The sequence below is a fragment of the Melanerpes formicivorus genome, unplaced genomic scaffold, assembly GCF_026170545.1.
Source record: "Melanerpes formicivorus ecotype bairdi unplaced genomic scaffold, bMelFor1.0.p_v2 SCAF_42, whole genome shotgun sequence".
Classification (NCBI taxonomy): domain Eukaryota; kingdom Metazoa; phylum Chordata; class Aves; order Piciformes; family Picidae; genus Melanerpes; species Melanerpes formicivorus.
Window position 1 is genome coordinate 3,879,883 of NW_027142394.1, and position 14,318 is coordinate 3,894,200.

Genomic DNA, 14,318 nt, shown 5'->3' on the forward strand with positions numbered 1-14,318 from the left:
AGAAAGGAAAAAGTGTATCCTTCATTGATTCACTTCGGTTAGACCATTACTCTAAAGGGGTCTAGTGGTGATCCATGAAAAAGAGGCTCAGTGAAGACACTGCTGCATCCCATCTAAAGGCAAGATATGTTGTCCAGATAGGCTGTTCCTAGTGCCTTAGTCACTGGAACCAAGGAGCAAAAGCACTGCAGGCTGGTTATTCTGTCACACGTTTGCAGCACGTGCTTAGTCGTTGGCTCACTTTTAGTATCCCTGTGCTGGGCTTGTTGATCTTCTCGGTTAGATACACTGCATATAACCCAGGCCTGACAGATGGTATCAGATAAGCATTGTGTTGTCATCCAATTCAATATTTTTTTTCCTGTCAGAAGGATCAATGTGAGTAGGGTAATGCAGGTGTCAGTTACTCATGCTGTAGGATGATAAAACGCTGAATTAAATGTTAGCATTTTTCTGTGCAGAGGCACTGAGCAGTAACTCCCTTCATTACCTTTCCCTGGCCCTTTAAGAGACAGCTGGTGATTTGGGTGAGTTGAGGATGTCATTAAAATGATTGTGTTTTTTCTTCCTTTAGATTCAGCTTTCAAAAATTGGACCACCCTTTATCATCAAGAGCCAACCTGTCTCTAAACCAGAGCCTCGAGTTTCCCCAAGCACTTCGGTCAGCAGCAGGAGAAACACTGGGGCTAGAACTCTTGCAGATATCAAAGCACGAGCTCAGCAAGCAAGAGCCCAAAGAGAAGCTGCAGCAGCAGCAGCCGTGGCAGCAGCTGCAAGCATAGTCTCTGGAGCAATGGGGACCCCGTGTGAAGGTGGGAAGACAAGAACACTGGCACACATCAAGGAGCAAACGAAGGCCAAGCTATTTGCAAAGCATCAAGCCAGAGCCCATTTACTCCAGACTAATAAAGAGTCTAAGTCGCAGTTCAGCTCAAAGGAAAGCACTTCATCTCTGGAGATACCAGCTTCTACTGACACAAAGATTGAAGGTTCTACAGGTGTCATTATAGTTAATCCTAACTGCAGGTCCCCTAGCAACAAGTCTGCTCATCACCGTGAGACCACCGCGTTACTGCAGCAGTCACTTAACACGGCCACGTTACCAGAAACTGCTACTGAGCTATCTGTGCACAGTTCTGATGAAAATATACCTATGCCACAATTGTGTGAGAAAATTATTTCATCTACCTCTACTGAAAGTAACAGTGTGCCAGTGCTTTATAATAAAAGTTCAGTCTCTGTGTCTGTTTGCAGCACTGCTATGTCTGGAGCAATTAAAGAACTTTCTTTTGCAAGTCCTGTTGATAAATCCTCTGTTTTAATGTCTGTTGACAGTGCAAACACAGCAGTTTCAGCCTGTAACATAAATATGCTGAAAACCATCCAAGGGGCTGATACTCCATGCATAGCCATTGGACCAAAATGTATAGATGGCAGTAGTGTACCAGTCTCCATAGACAGCACGGCCCTGCCCGGTGCCATCGATGACAAAAGGTTGCCGATGCCGAGTAGCAATGCGAATACCGCAGTCTCCAGTCACTATGCCACTGTGCCAGCTTCATCTATTGCTCATAACTTGCCAAACCATCTCTCTAGTAGTTCTGTACTCATTCCCCCGGTGGGGACTGCCAACAGATTTCCTTCTGATAAGATAGCCATAACCGGGTGTAACGAGCAGAGCACTGTCTCCATTCACACCACCGTTAGGTCAGCTTTAAGTTGCAGTGAGGCTTTTGCAGGAGCAGATTCTGTGGCAAGGGCACCCATTTCAATGTTTACTGGTAACATGGTGACAATAAGCTCCTATGATAATGCTACTAAATTAAATGCTGATCTCTTAGAAAAAAGCTCTGGAGCACGAAACCGAATGGATCTCTCTGGTAAATCTCAGCCAGTGAACTTCACACAAACTGCCATGAATAGGTCTATACCTTGCAAAGTCATTGTTGACCACACTACAAACCTGAATTCCAGTCTGTCACTTTCTTCTTCTATTGAAAATGCAGACAACAGCATTGACCTGCAGAGCAGACCTGTAAGGACAGAAGCTGCCTTACAAAGTATAGCCTGTCCTCAGGTGTCTGTCATAAGCAGGCCTGAAGTGGTGTCTAGTGAAAGCCTTGAGCACAGTTCCAGCTTTATCACCATTACAGCAAAGCAAGACAGCAAGAACTTGCAGGCAGGTTGCTCAAGTCTTCGAGAAGTGCCTCTTGCTCCTCAAGATAAATTAATTGAGGTGGTTACTCCCAGCCAAGGTTTTGCTGAGCAATTAAGAGGTCCTTCAGCATTTAAAAATGAAGCAGATGCTGCCTGTGCCAATCAGTATAACACTAACAATAGAATTTGTTGGCATGACGAAGAGGCGATGAGCACTGACCAGCCCGTGGTCAGCCATCTGAGCTCCGGTAAGCATAAGGAATACGCAGAGCAAAACTGCTTAAAAAATGTCAAAACTGAGCCCTCCGGTTACACACAGATGTCAGAGCTGCAGTCCAGGAGCCTTCTGACGAGCATTGCTGTTCCTGTTAAATCAGAAGCTAACGAGTCTGACAAGTGCTTCAGGATGGACACCGAGGATTTTACAGGACCTGAAACGCCCGCCCAGCCCGCAGAGATGGCCACGAGCGCGCAGCCGCCGCAGACCTCCAAGACATCCATTGCAGACTCCATGGAAGACTCCCTGACCCTGACAACAGAAACCCTAAAGAGGGTTTCCAGTGCCGGGGGCTCGAGCTGTCGCTTGTCGTCAGTGGAGGCCAACAACCCCTTGGTGACACAGTTACTGCAAGGCAATCTGCCTTTAGAGAAAGTGCTGCCGCAGCCCAGGTCAGGAGCCAAGCTAGAAATTAACAGGCTGCCCTTGCCTTTGCAAACTACCTCAGTATGTAAAACAGCAGTGTCCGAGAGAAATATCGGTGAGCATCCTTCCAACTCTCCTAACCCAGATGGTAAAGGATTCACAGCAGGCAGCATAGCCCCGCTGCAGATCAGGAAGCGTGAAAACCATCCGAAAAAGAGGATGGCCAGGACTGTAGGGGAGCATGCTCAGATTAAATGCGAGCCTGGGAAGGTGTCGATGGACACAGACGTTAAAGTGGCTCCTTGTGTCATTAGTTCCAGCATGAATCAGCTAGGGCATGGCCAGCCATTTAAGCAGGAATGGCTGAGCAAACATGCCATTCAGAGCCGGATCGCTCACAGCCCGGAGATCAAGCAGCAGAAGAGGCCGTTGCCTTCGTGCAGTTTCCAGCAGAGCTTGTTTCACATGGATAAAAATGGCAGCTTTCACGCAGAAGCTAGTACCTCACACAGACAGCATTTTTACCAAATGTCCATGGCTGCAAGAGGCCCCATTCCTACAGCAGCTTTGTTGCAAACTACTTCAAAAGGCCCACCTGGCTGCAACACGTTTGCTTTTAGCAGACACCTGGAACAGAAGGGCTTGGGAGATGTGAATATTTCTACAGCAGCTCACCAGCTGAGGCTAGGAAGTGTGTTTTCCCCTAATATTCCAATTAAGGAAGGTGATGACATTGCCAGTGCCTCTCAAACTCTGCAGAGTAAAACATTAGTGCATCCCCCTCCTCCTCCTCCACCCCTGCCACCTCCTCCCCCTCCTCACCCAAATGCAGAAGTCCCCTCTGATCAAAAACAACCGACAGTTACTATGGAAACCACTAAAAGACTTAGTTGGCCTCAGCCAGCAAGCATCTGTAGCAATATAAAATCCGAACCTATTTCTTTTGAGGAAGGTTTAAGCAGCAGCTGTGAACTGGGCATGAAACAAGCTTCCTATGATCAGAGCGAAGTGAAAGAACAGTTAAAAGTGTTTGCATTAAAAAATGCAGATTTCTCTTCCTATTTACTTTCTGAGCCACAGAAGCCTTTCCCCCAACTTGCTGCTCAGAAAATACAGGCGCAGCACCCACAGCAGCAGCAGCAGCAGCAGCAGCAGCAGCAGCTCTGTGGAAGTTACCCAACGATACACTTTGGTAGCACAAGCTTCAAACGGGCGGCATCTGCCATCGAGAAATCGATTGGGATTTTAGGAAGTGGCTCCACCACTGCCACCAGCCTGTCTAACCAGAACGCCCAGCTCCCAGTTCAGAAGTTTGCTGACAGCAGCAACGCTGATGAGCTGGAACTGAAATGCTCGTGCAGGCTGAAAGCCATGATTGTCTGCAAGGGCTGTGGAGCCTTCTGCCACGATGACTGCATAGGGCCTTCCAAACTCTGTGTAGCTTGCCTGGTGGTGCGGTAGGAGCTGGATCAAAGATGCAGTATCCCTTAGCAGTGTGGGAGAGCAGGACAAAGGCATGGAGAACTTGGAACAGTGTGGGCCCCTAATGGTTTGCAATTAGCTGATTGATTATTTTTCTCCCCTATTTTTTCCTCTTTTTCATCTTTTTTTTTCCTTTCTATTTTTTTTCCTCCCACATGGTGCATTCAGAATGTAGTTATTCCTGCCTGAGTACCATTTCCTAGGAAGAAGAGGATATCTGTAGAAATAGATTAAAAACAGCAACAAACCACCCCACAGCCTTGTTACTGAAGCTTCTGTGAGCTTCCTTGCTGTGATTAAAAAGAAACAAAAGAAAGAAAAGGCATTAATGCATCTTTCCTTGTGTCTATTTATTTGCACAAAGTGCAGCACATTTTTTTCTCCACTTTTTGGTAGCTGATGGAAGCTGCAGGTTAAAGATCAGTAGAAGAATAGCTCTGCAAGAAGTGGGGTAACTATGCAGAATAAGTAACACACTGAGTAGCAACTGCTGTCAGTGGGGCAGTGGCAGGGTGTGGGCTTTCACCCAGCACAGCTTCTAAGTCAGTTGGCAGTTTTTCTGCTGGCAGGATTGTTTTCTTCGATTGACTTTGACTATCCAGGGCTAAAATATAGTCACTTCACCCAGCAAAAACTAGAAAAGGTTTAAAGGAGTTTCCTTACATGCCTGCCAGAGACTGTGGAACTCAAATCTTGCTCGTCTCTTCCTGTTGGTTCCTTGAGAAAGATTTGGTTATGCGATGGCTTAGTGGGAGCAGCGCTGGAATCGTGTAGGCTTTGGCAGAGTCTGGAGACAGTAACTTATCTATTGGGGATTAAAAACTTCTCTCTTCCTGTACCCACTCAAATGTTCTTTATTTGGCTCTCTCATCTATCCACTTGATTTGTCAGTCCCAAATACATCTATCAGGCTTGGATGCTTTAGCCTTTCCATGGCCTAAGAATGATGCATTCCTGTGGTGAATGGAAAAGGAAAGATCCTGATGGTGTGTCGGTTGAATACTAGGTTTTCAGTTGTTTCTCCTCTTATGTGACACGCTCTACTTAAAAGTAACATCTCAGAGTTTTGCCATTTAAATGAATTCTTAGAATTACTTACAACACTAATTTTATTTTATTTTATTGTTCCTCAAAGGACTTCAGCCCCCCCTTACTCTACATTTTTAGACATCTGGAAGTTGAAAGTAATTTTTCAAAGGGATACTGCATCTTTAAAGTAACCTTCAGTATTTATCCAGTACTGTATCTTCTGTTCAGGACTATAGCTGCATTCCAGATGAGCTAGGCACCACCACAGCAGAGAATAAAACTGATAACTTGGGGGCCCTATTCACCTAAAAGGAAAATACTCTAAAGGGATAAAGCACATGCAGTTGCTGGGGAGATGAAAATACCTTGGGGTTTTTTTGCTCCCTCTTCAAGAACACAAGACGTGGAGCGCAAGTCATCCATCTGCCAATACCTGGTTGGGTCTGCCCAGATGTCAGCAGCAGAGAGAAATGTTAGTTTTGCCATTGCAGTAGAACCTCACTAATCCAAAGACCTTACGGTCTGCTCCAGAAAATTGATTTTTCCTTCCACAGTTTTCAGAGAGCAGTGCAGTAAGAATGTGTGAGATGTGTAATACTGCTTGGATTTAGTGATGCATTTTACTGTTGCATTCTGAAATATCAATGTGAGCGATAGGACTGCATTTAGGAGATGAAAAATATATACTGCATTTTACATGATTCTTCAAAGAAAATATAATCTCTGTTTGCATATTTATTCATAACCTGTGACTGGTCTCCCTGACCTGGGTGTTTATTAGTGAGGTTCTGCTGAATGGAGGAACAGACATTCATTTTTCCTGTGGGACCATTTTCACCAACATGCTAAATGCCATTTATTGTCTTAAAAGTGAGCTGGAATAACTACAACCTACATTCCTGTCACAGGAAGCTCTATGGTGCACCTTGATGTTCTCTTTTATTGTAATTAGCAACATATCAACCTTATTTTTGACACTGTGTGGTACGAAGGCCATTTCTAATGACACTAACAAAGTTGTTGCTGATACAATAATATATTTTTTCTATACAAAAGTGCTCCTTACTACGGCATGTGAGTTAAGAAATGGCTTCTCAGCACTTTTCAGGTTTTCTGGTAGGGAAATAAGCCAGCCAAGCAAAAACCTAAAAGTAACCACGTGGTAATTAGCATCCAGTGCTACGCCAGCTGCTGGCAAACAGCGACTGGAAAATACTCATGAGTAAGCATGAGTGTAGTCAGTTAATGCATATCAGGTTTGTAGCTGAGGAGCCTTTGTATTGGAATTGTATTGCATTGTATTTATACTGGGTAGAGGTAGGATACTTCTGTTTCAAATACAGAGAACAAACCAGTCTTGGACTTCTAGTAACCTATGTTTATACAAGCCTGCTGGGAATCCTTATTTCTAGCTCAGGTTTTCCTGTCCACAGCACATAAGTCAATATTTGTTTGTACTTGCATCTTGAAATACTTTTATGTATTGACTGACATAATGCAGAAATAAATTCCGGCCACAAAATAGTTTTACTTTGTTCAAGGGATGAGAGTGTGGCTAATGCGGTTAGGCAACTCATGTCATGCTGTCATTTTTGTGTCAGGATTGCAACTTGCATGTGTGAGGTGACGATCAAATGCTCTTTAAAGTGGCATTAGGCTGGATGGTGCTATGTTCTAGTACACAACCGACCAAACCCTTCCCTAGTGCGGTTCCACTCCTTTCGTTCTGGAGTCACTGGAGCTGCACCAGGAATAAATTTGACCAATTAGTTAGCAACAGTTGTGAAGTGTTGTTACAGGTTTATAGTTCTAGGGGGTTGAAATTATACTCAAAAGCAACTGCAGTGACAGGGGAGCCTGACTGCATCCTGGTGTGACTGAAAACCTCGCTGGGATTCTGCTGTCGCACAAACACTTGGTGCAGAGTGACCCTCGGTCTTCAAGAAGAACACAATCACACTCAGAGGTTAATTTCGAATGGCTTCCTTTTGGTTTTGGTGAGTTGTGCAGGTTTCAGACCCAATGTCATGTGTTTTCTATCTACCATGCAGTTTGCACCCTAGGGTGTTACCAGTTTATGCACTGAAAGGTGGTGAAAGAATTGCTTAAGAACACACTGCTCTGTGTTTGCCTGTCCGTACGTATGTGTCCCGGCGTCCAGCATGTTTCATTTACCTTTTTGTTTTCCCAATCTCCAGTGTTTTCCTTACTCCTACCCCTGGAGCAGCACTTTTTAGGTGAGAGGGAGGAACACTTTTCTTTTTCCCTCCCCCCCCTCTTCTCCCTCTGTTTTGTTTTAATTACATACCCATGAGATACGGAGATGACGTTAGGGCATTTGCAGTGTGCGTGTTTGTGTGTTTCTCTTCTGAACTAATTTGGGTTTTTTTTTCCAAGCAGAAACTCCCTTTGAAACAATGTTTTAATGAAAAATAACTTCGAAATGGTGAACTGGATGCTCCCTGATTGCTTTTTATTTATCTGCTGAGGTCTAGTACACGAAATAGCATTTAAAAGACAAAAAAAAAAGAAGAGAAGAAAATAAATAACTGAATAAAGGTTGAGCCATAAAGCAGAAGGTATATTCTCTGTACTATAGACTTTCCTCTTGAGGGTGGTGCATGTTGTCAGGGTAAGCTACAGAACGTGCAGATGGTTTTTCAGGGCCCTGCAATCCCTTGCCCAGCTTTGAGGCTGGTGCATATGGTGCTTTATAATGCAATTGCTGAAGTAAAAATTACCTTATGCTGCACCCCCTTCCCCTTACGAACACACGCACAATTTCAGAGTCGTTATTGTAGCCTCTGGTTTAGCAGTTTCTCCAAGGTGTGGTGAAGTACCAGGACAAGCTCTCAAGATGAGCTGACAAGTGTCACCGACAGGGATCATTTTAGCTGACACACGTGAATGGCCCTGCTCTGAACACTGAATGACTTCTGCAGTCTCCTGGCGGCGGCGCAGCGGTTCCTCTTCTGTGGCTCTGCAGAACATTGAGGGGGGAAAGCAACTAAATATTCAGTGGGTTTATCATGGACCTGTGTGGCTAAATGTTTTCTGAATCTATGAAATCCTGTTGTCTTCGGTCATCATGCTTTGTCACTGTCAAACCAACGAGAAGAGAGAGGAAAAAAAAAGGCATTTTTTTTTAGTCTAATTTAAGGAGCTGCTTCTTTTATAGCACATAATATTTCTCTTTGTACTATATTTGATAGTTAAAGAATAATTTAGTCTGTAGAATAACTTTGTTGTATTTGTACTGTTCATGAATGTTACAAGAAAAGTGCTTTACTTTGTTGCCATAATTCTCTTGTACTGCTGTAAAATATTATATTATTATTTTTTTTCCTGCTTTATGGAAACTTTAACTCAATTCACATTTTCAGTACAGGGTTGGGTTTTTTTTGTGTGTGTATGTAAGTTTGGTTTGGTTTTTTTTATTATTATTATTATTATTTTTATTTGCCATTTTGTGTTAGTATTCTGAATGTTTACATCTGTTTGACGTTAGCCATTCTATGCCTTCCCAGGGCAGTATTACTCCTGCAGTATAACAGCAATGTGAAATCCACTCATACCCACCGTGCATGAGGAACGCAGATTCATTGGGGAGCTCCCTAAGGTGCAGAGACATTTCTTCTACCCACATCCAGTGAAGTGAATACCCTCCTTCAGTCCTCTACCAAAGAAAATATTGTTCCCACAGGACAAGCTCAGAAAGTGGTTCTCTGAATCTTCAGAAGGGGGTGTAGTTGGTTTCAGCGGGATTGCTACAGTTCGATGCTGTTATGCTTTGCTTTGTTACCCCACCAGAGGTGACTGGGTGAAACAAGCATTTTAGCAATTTCTTTGTTTCAAGACAGTGTTTTGTTTAGAATTCAGGGATCATGCTTCCTTTAATGGTGCTGTTTGGTTTATTATTATATTATTTTTTTTTTAAGAAGACAACCTTCTGTTGCCTACAGAAATGACCATTCACAAAACCATAACTTAAATAAAAGACTTTTGTCTTCATAACTTTTCTCTTCTCCCTCTCCTTTTCCCTTTCCCTGTCCCTTGGAAATAACAACTTGGGCTTCGATATTAAAATATTCTGGAGGGAAAAAAAACAAACAATAAAAAATAAAGAGATAAAATAATCTTTGTCACTTGTTTGTTCATTTTGTGTTCAGTGCCTTAGGCAGGAGACCCTGCATGTGCATGTCCGTTGTGTGTGCAGGTTGATGAAATAGAAATGTGAGGGAAAAACTAGCCCTTTGTAAAGGGTTTTCAAATTACTGTGATGTAAGGTGCAGTTTGAACGACTTCTGGTGTAACACAAGTAGTAATCTTCTTATCCTAGCAAAATAAACCGAGGTGTGGTATGTTAAGTTGTTGTTGTAAGTAGAATAGTTTGTGGATGGCAGTGATTACATTGCTTTGGGTGGAATGGAATGGAATGGAATGGAATGGAATGGAATGGAATGGAATGGAATGGAATGGAATAGAATAGAATAGAATAGAATAGAATAGAATAGAATAGAATAGAATAGAATAGAATAGAATAGACCAGGTTGGAAGAGACCTTCAAGATCATTGTGTCCAACCTATCACCCAACACCACCTAATCAACTACGCCATGCAACCAAGCACCCTGTCAAGTCTCCTTCTAAACACCTCCAGTGATGGTGACTCCACCACCTCCCCAGGCAGCCTATTCCAATGGGCAATCACTTTCTCTGCGTAGAATTTCTTCCTAACATCCAGTCTGAACCTCCCCTGGTGCAGCTTGAGACTGTGTCCTCTTGCTCTGGTGCTGGTTGCCTGGGAGAAGAGACCAGCCCCTGCCTGTCTACAACCTCCCTTCAGGTAGTTGTATGGAGCAATTTTAGTGCTTTGCGTCTGTCTGCAGCCCACCCCAGAACGTGCTTAACAATAACCACAACCATCCAGGTGTGCACCTCTGTTACTTCTCATTCCCATGGCAAAAGATATTCAATATCCATGGTATGTGAAAGGCAACTAGTCCAAGCCATATTCCCCAAGCCAGTTATTTCTTGGAGACTGGAAGGCCTCTTGGACTGAGGATTCTGATTTAAGTTTTAAGTTAGGTTAGGTTAAGATTAAGTTAAGGTTAAGTTAAGCATTAAGTTAAAATACCTCTTTTTTTAAACAAGGTTTCATTGTGTGACCCTGCAAAGAGAGTTTTGAGTGCCCTTGGTTAGGCTGCAAGTGTTAAAGGGTGGGCAACAAAAGGCTTTTTCTTCTGTAATCAGAAATACCAGTACAGCATCTTTTGTCCAGCCTCCTGTCATCATTAGTTCAGATGTAGTACCATCTGAGGGTCTTGTTAGCAGTGACAGCAGCCCCTTCTGCCAAAATCTGTCCATATCCAGAAAGAAGAAAGTACCAAACTGTGCAGTTTATAATCCTATGGCTTCTTTTCACACCCAGCTGGCAAACTCCCTCAGCTTGTGCTTTCATGCAGATTATTTAAGTTGTTCTATTCTGCTTAGATATTTGGGTTTGTATGAGGCTGTGCCAGACCAGGGACCAGCTCTGCTGCTGACAAGAAGAACTTTTCTTAATTATTATTTATTGGTTTTTTAAATTATTTACTTTTTTTTTTTCATCTAATCAAAGTAATCCAAATCCATTTGTAAAATCTGCTCAATATTCACTTTTCTCCTTGGCCATCTCTGTGCTTCTTCTAAACGTGATAATTATTTCCACACGGTTTTGTTTAATCTTAAGAGAATGAGTATTTAGTTTTCCTGTGGTATTTGCTAAGGACCTTTCAAGTATTAGCAAGGTAAGCCTTACTGATTTAAGCCCCGTGCTTTCCTTAGGTCAGCCCAGACTTCCACAGCAGTGCAGCCAGCAGATGGCATCAGGAGAAAACGCTGCTTGTGGTCTCCTCAGTTTTTCTGTCCCTCGGCAAAAGAACATAGCAGGGGAAAACCAACCACGACTACACCGGGATTCTGGGTTGGTTTTTATTCGGTGTGGAGCTTGAGTTGTAGTGAAAACAATTCCTCCTCCCTCCCCCCACCCTCCCCCGTCCTCCCCAGTCCTAGAATGTGGCTTTCAATAGATGTGATGCCCTGAAGCTCTCATCATCCTTTCCTGCACTTGGCACTGTCTGAGTTGTGTGGGCTATGGAACTGAAGTACTGATACACTGGAAAAAATTCTTCCCCAGGCCAGAGCCAGAGCATTTTAACATTTTATTTTCCCCTGCTGCTTCCCTTGCTGATTGTGGATCAAGAGAAACAGCAACACCACTCTTTGGATGGAGGTGCTCCGCAAATGGACTTGAAGGTATTGTCGCTGCTGGGTGTGCAGAGGGGGTGCTGGTGCCAAGCCTGGCCTTTGCTGGCTGACATGGTTTGCAATTAAAAGGAACACCAAACAGCAATACCTTTCAGCACCACCACCTTGCAGACAGATTTTCCTTGTAAGGAAGCTAGACAGCACAGGCACTGATACCTGCTGGTAACCTGCTTGTGAGACAAAGAGCATTAGCAGGGCTGGGGTTTATGAAAACTGAACTAGACACGGGAGTAAAGCAACACTCATTGAGATAATTCAGGCACTAGGCTGCTGGTACTCTCCAAATACATAGCAGATACTGATGAGAGGACTTTGTTGTATCTCAGTTGAATGTCACCAGTTTAAGTTCATGCCCCCAGTCTGGGAGGTGCCCATTGCCTCACCAACAGTGTTTCACATATCCATGGGGAAAGAAATAACTGGATACTATGTGAAGCTGGTGACACCCTGAATAAATGTGAATTTCTGTGTACAGGTCACCTTTCTAAAGCCCTGCTGTTCTGGGTGCTTTGTCCTGATCTCAAAGCTTAGTTCAGCTTTCCAGAGTCTTACCTCCATCCCTTGCCAACAAAAAACTGAGGCCTTTCCTCCTTCTTCATGTATGTACCACCAGGGCAGAGAACAGTTTAAGGTCCCACATAGAAGAAACATCCCAAAATAAGCTGAATATATTGTATAATTCATGTTTATTAATAAGAAATGACATTCTGTTGGGTCAATAATTGACCATTGATAGCAATACAAAGGAGGAGATAGCTTTTATTTTTAAATGAAAGTATTGTGCCTTGCTGTCAAGAGTGTTATTTGCTCCTGATTCCTTCCCAACAGCTCACATCCATCCTGCAAATCACTTTTTCACACCCCCTGATGGTGAACTCTCAGCCCAGCATCCATCATGCAGAATCTTTGCCACTGCTGTGTGGATTTCTGGTTTTTAAAGGAGTAAGTCTGGGTGATGGTGCAGAGCCTCATGCACAGTGTCTGTCCCTTCAGTCATGCACTTACACACACAGAAGGGTGTGGAGTCTCTGGGGAAAAGAATAACATTAGCTGTGAAAAGGCAATAATCCTACCACAAATTCCTTGGCTTCCTTTAGGTTATAAAGTCCAAGCCTCAGATTTTTTAATGAGTGTGAGAAGGAGCTGACCTATAGCAGCCAGAATAGACCACAGTCCTGGGTTCCATCCAGGAGTAAGCATTTACAGTTCAACAGCTCCTAATCAGTGTCCTTAGAGTATTAGGCCAACACGGACAGCCTGTCACTGAAAAGAGGCATGGGCGAGGGGGCAGCACGAGAGCAGTCATGTGCTTGGAACAAATGACCCTGCCAGTTGTGTTTAAATTCTGGTAGCTCTATAGAATTCCAAATATTAAGAACACCTTTTGTAGCTCTGTATTGAGAAAGAAATTGAACTATTTAAGTAAAAAAAAAACAACCAACAACCACAAAAAAACCCCAAACCCAAACCACCAACCCAGACCCACAGTTAGTCGATAGAATAAAGTTGCAAAACTCAATGGCTAAGCTCTTAAAAATAGCTCTTTGAAAGTATTTTACCATATTTGTGGTTAGGAATGCCAGAAGTTGCTGCATGCTCAGCATTTTGGGTTGTTTCCAAATTCAAGGACTTTCTTTTGATTTCCTAAATAAGGAATTGAGAATTTCCTAAATAAGGGAATTTCAGAGCCTCCATTCAGTTGCCTGCTTCTAAAAGCCTTTGCTTGCATTGCCAGGCAAGCCTGATTTACATTCTTTGCTGTGCAGGACAGTTCAAAAAGTGATCTAGAAATGGCCTCAGGGGAGACCTTATTGCTCTTTACAACTACCTGAAGGGAGGTTGTAGACAAGCAAGGGCTGGTCCCTTCTCCCAGGCAACCAGCACCAGAACAAGAGGACACAGTCTCAAGCTGCACCAGGGGAGGTTTAGACTGGATGTTAGGAGGAAGTTCTTCATAGAGAAAGTGATTGCCCATTGGAATGTGCTGCCCGGGGAGGTGGTGGAGTCACCATCATTGGAGGTGTTTAGGTGGAGACTTGATAGGGTGCTTGGTTGCATGGTGTAGTTGATTAGGTGGAGTTGGATGATGGGTTGGACACGATGATCTTGAAGGTCTCTTCCAACCTGGTCTATTCTATTCTATTCTATTCTATTCTATTCTATTCTATTCTATTCTATTCTATTCCGTTCTGTTCCATTCCATTCCATTCCGTTCCATTCCATTCCATTCCGTTCCAATTAGGTGTGTCATGCTACCTAGAATAAATGAATCAGGGCACAGAAAATCTGCATTTGCCTTTTTGGTTCCTTTAAAATCAAATGAAAGAGCAGTGGAAATAGCCATATGATTCAAGTAGACTATTACTGGCCTTGAGGAATTCCATGATTCTCTGAAAAGAGGTTGTGGTGAGGTGGGAGTTGGTCTTCTCTCCCTAGTATCAGGTGATAGAACAGGAGGTAATGGCCTCAAGTTTCACCAGAGGAGGTTTAGATTGGATATTGGGGAAAATTTCTTTACTGCAAGAATGGTCAGGCATTGGAACAGGCTGCCCAGGGAGGTGGTGCAGTCACCAACCCTGGAGGTGGTCAAGAAATGTTTGGGCATGGCACCAAGACATGGTTTAACGGCCATGGTGGTGTTCAGCTGATGGTTGGACTCGATGGAATTCTTTTCCAACTGAAGTGATTCTATGACTCTA

General features: G+C 43.5%; 1 protein-coding gene across 3 annotated transcripts in view; it reads left to right on the top strand.

Annotated features, from left to right (window-relative positions):
* The window catches only part of ASXL3 (ASXL transcriptional regulator 3), a 126,465-nt gene extending 116,808 nt beyond the window's left edge, over positions 1–9,657 (top strand). For all 3 annotated transcript variants that reach the window (XM_068158767.1, XM_068158768.1, XM_068158769.1), the window contains one exon: positions 575–9,657. In XM_068158767.1, the coding sequence (XP_068014868.1) occupies positions 575–4,261 (3,687 nt within the window). In that variant the 3' untranslated portion in view covers positions 4,262–9,657. The remainder of the gene's footprint in view (positions 1–574) is intronic.
* Positions 9,658–14,318: the final 4,661 nt, after the last annotated feature.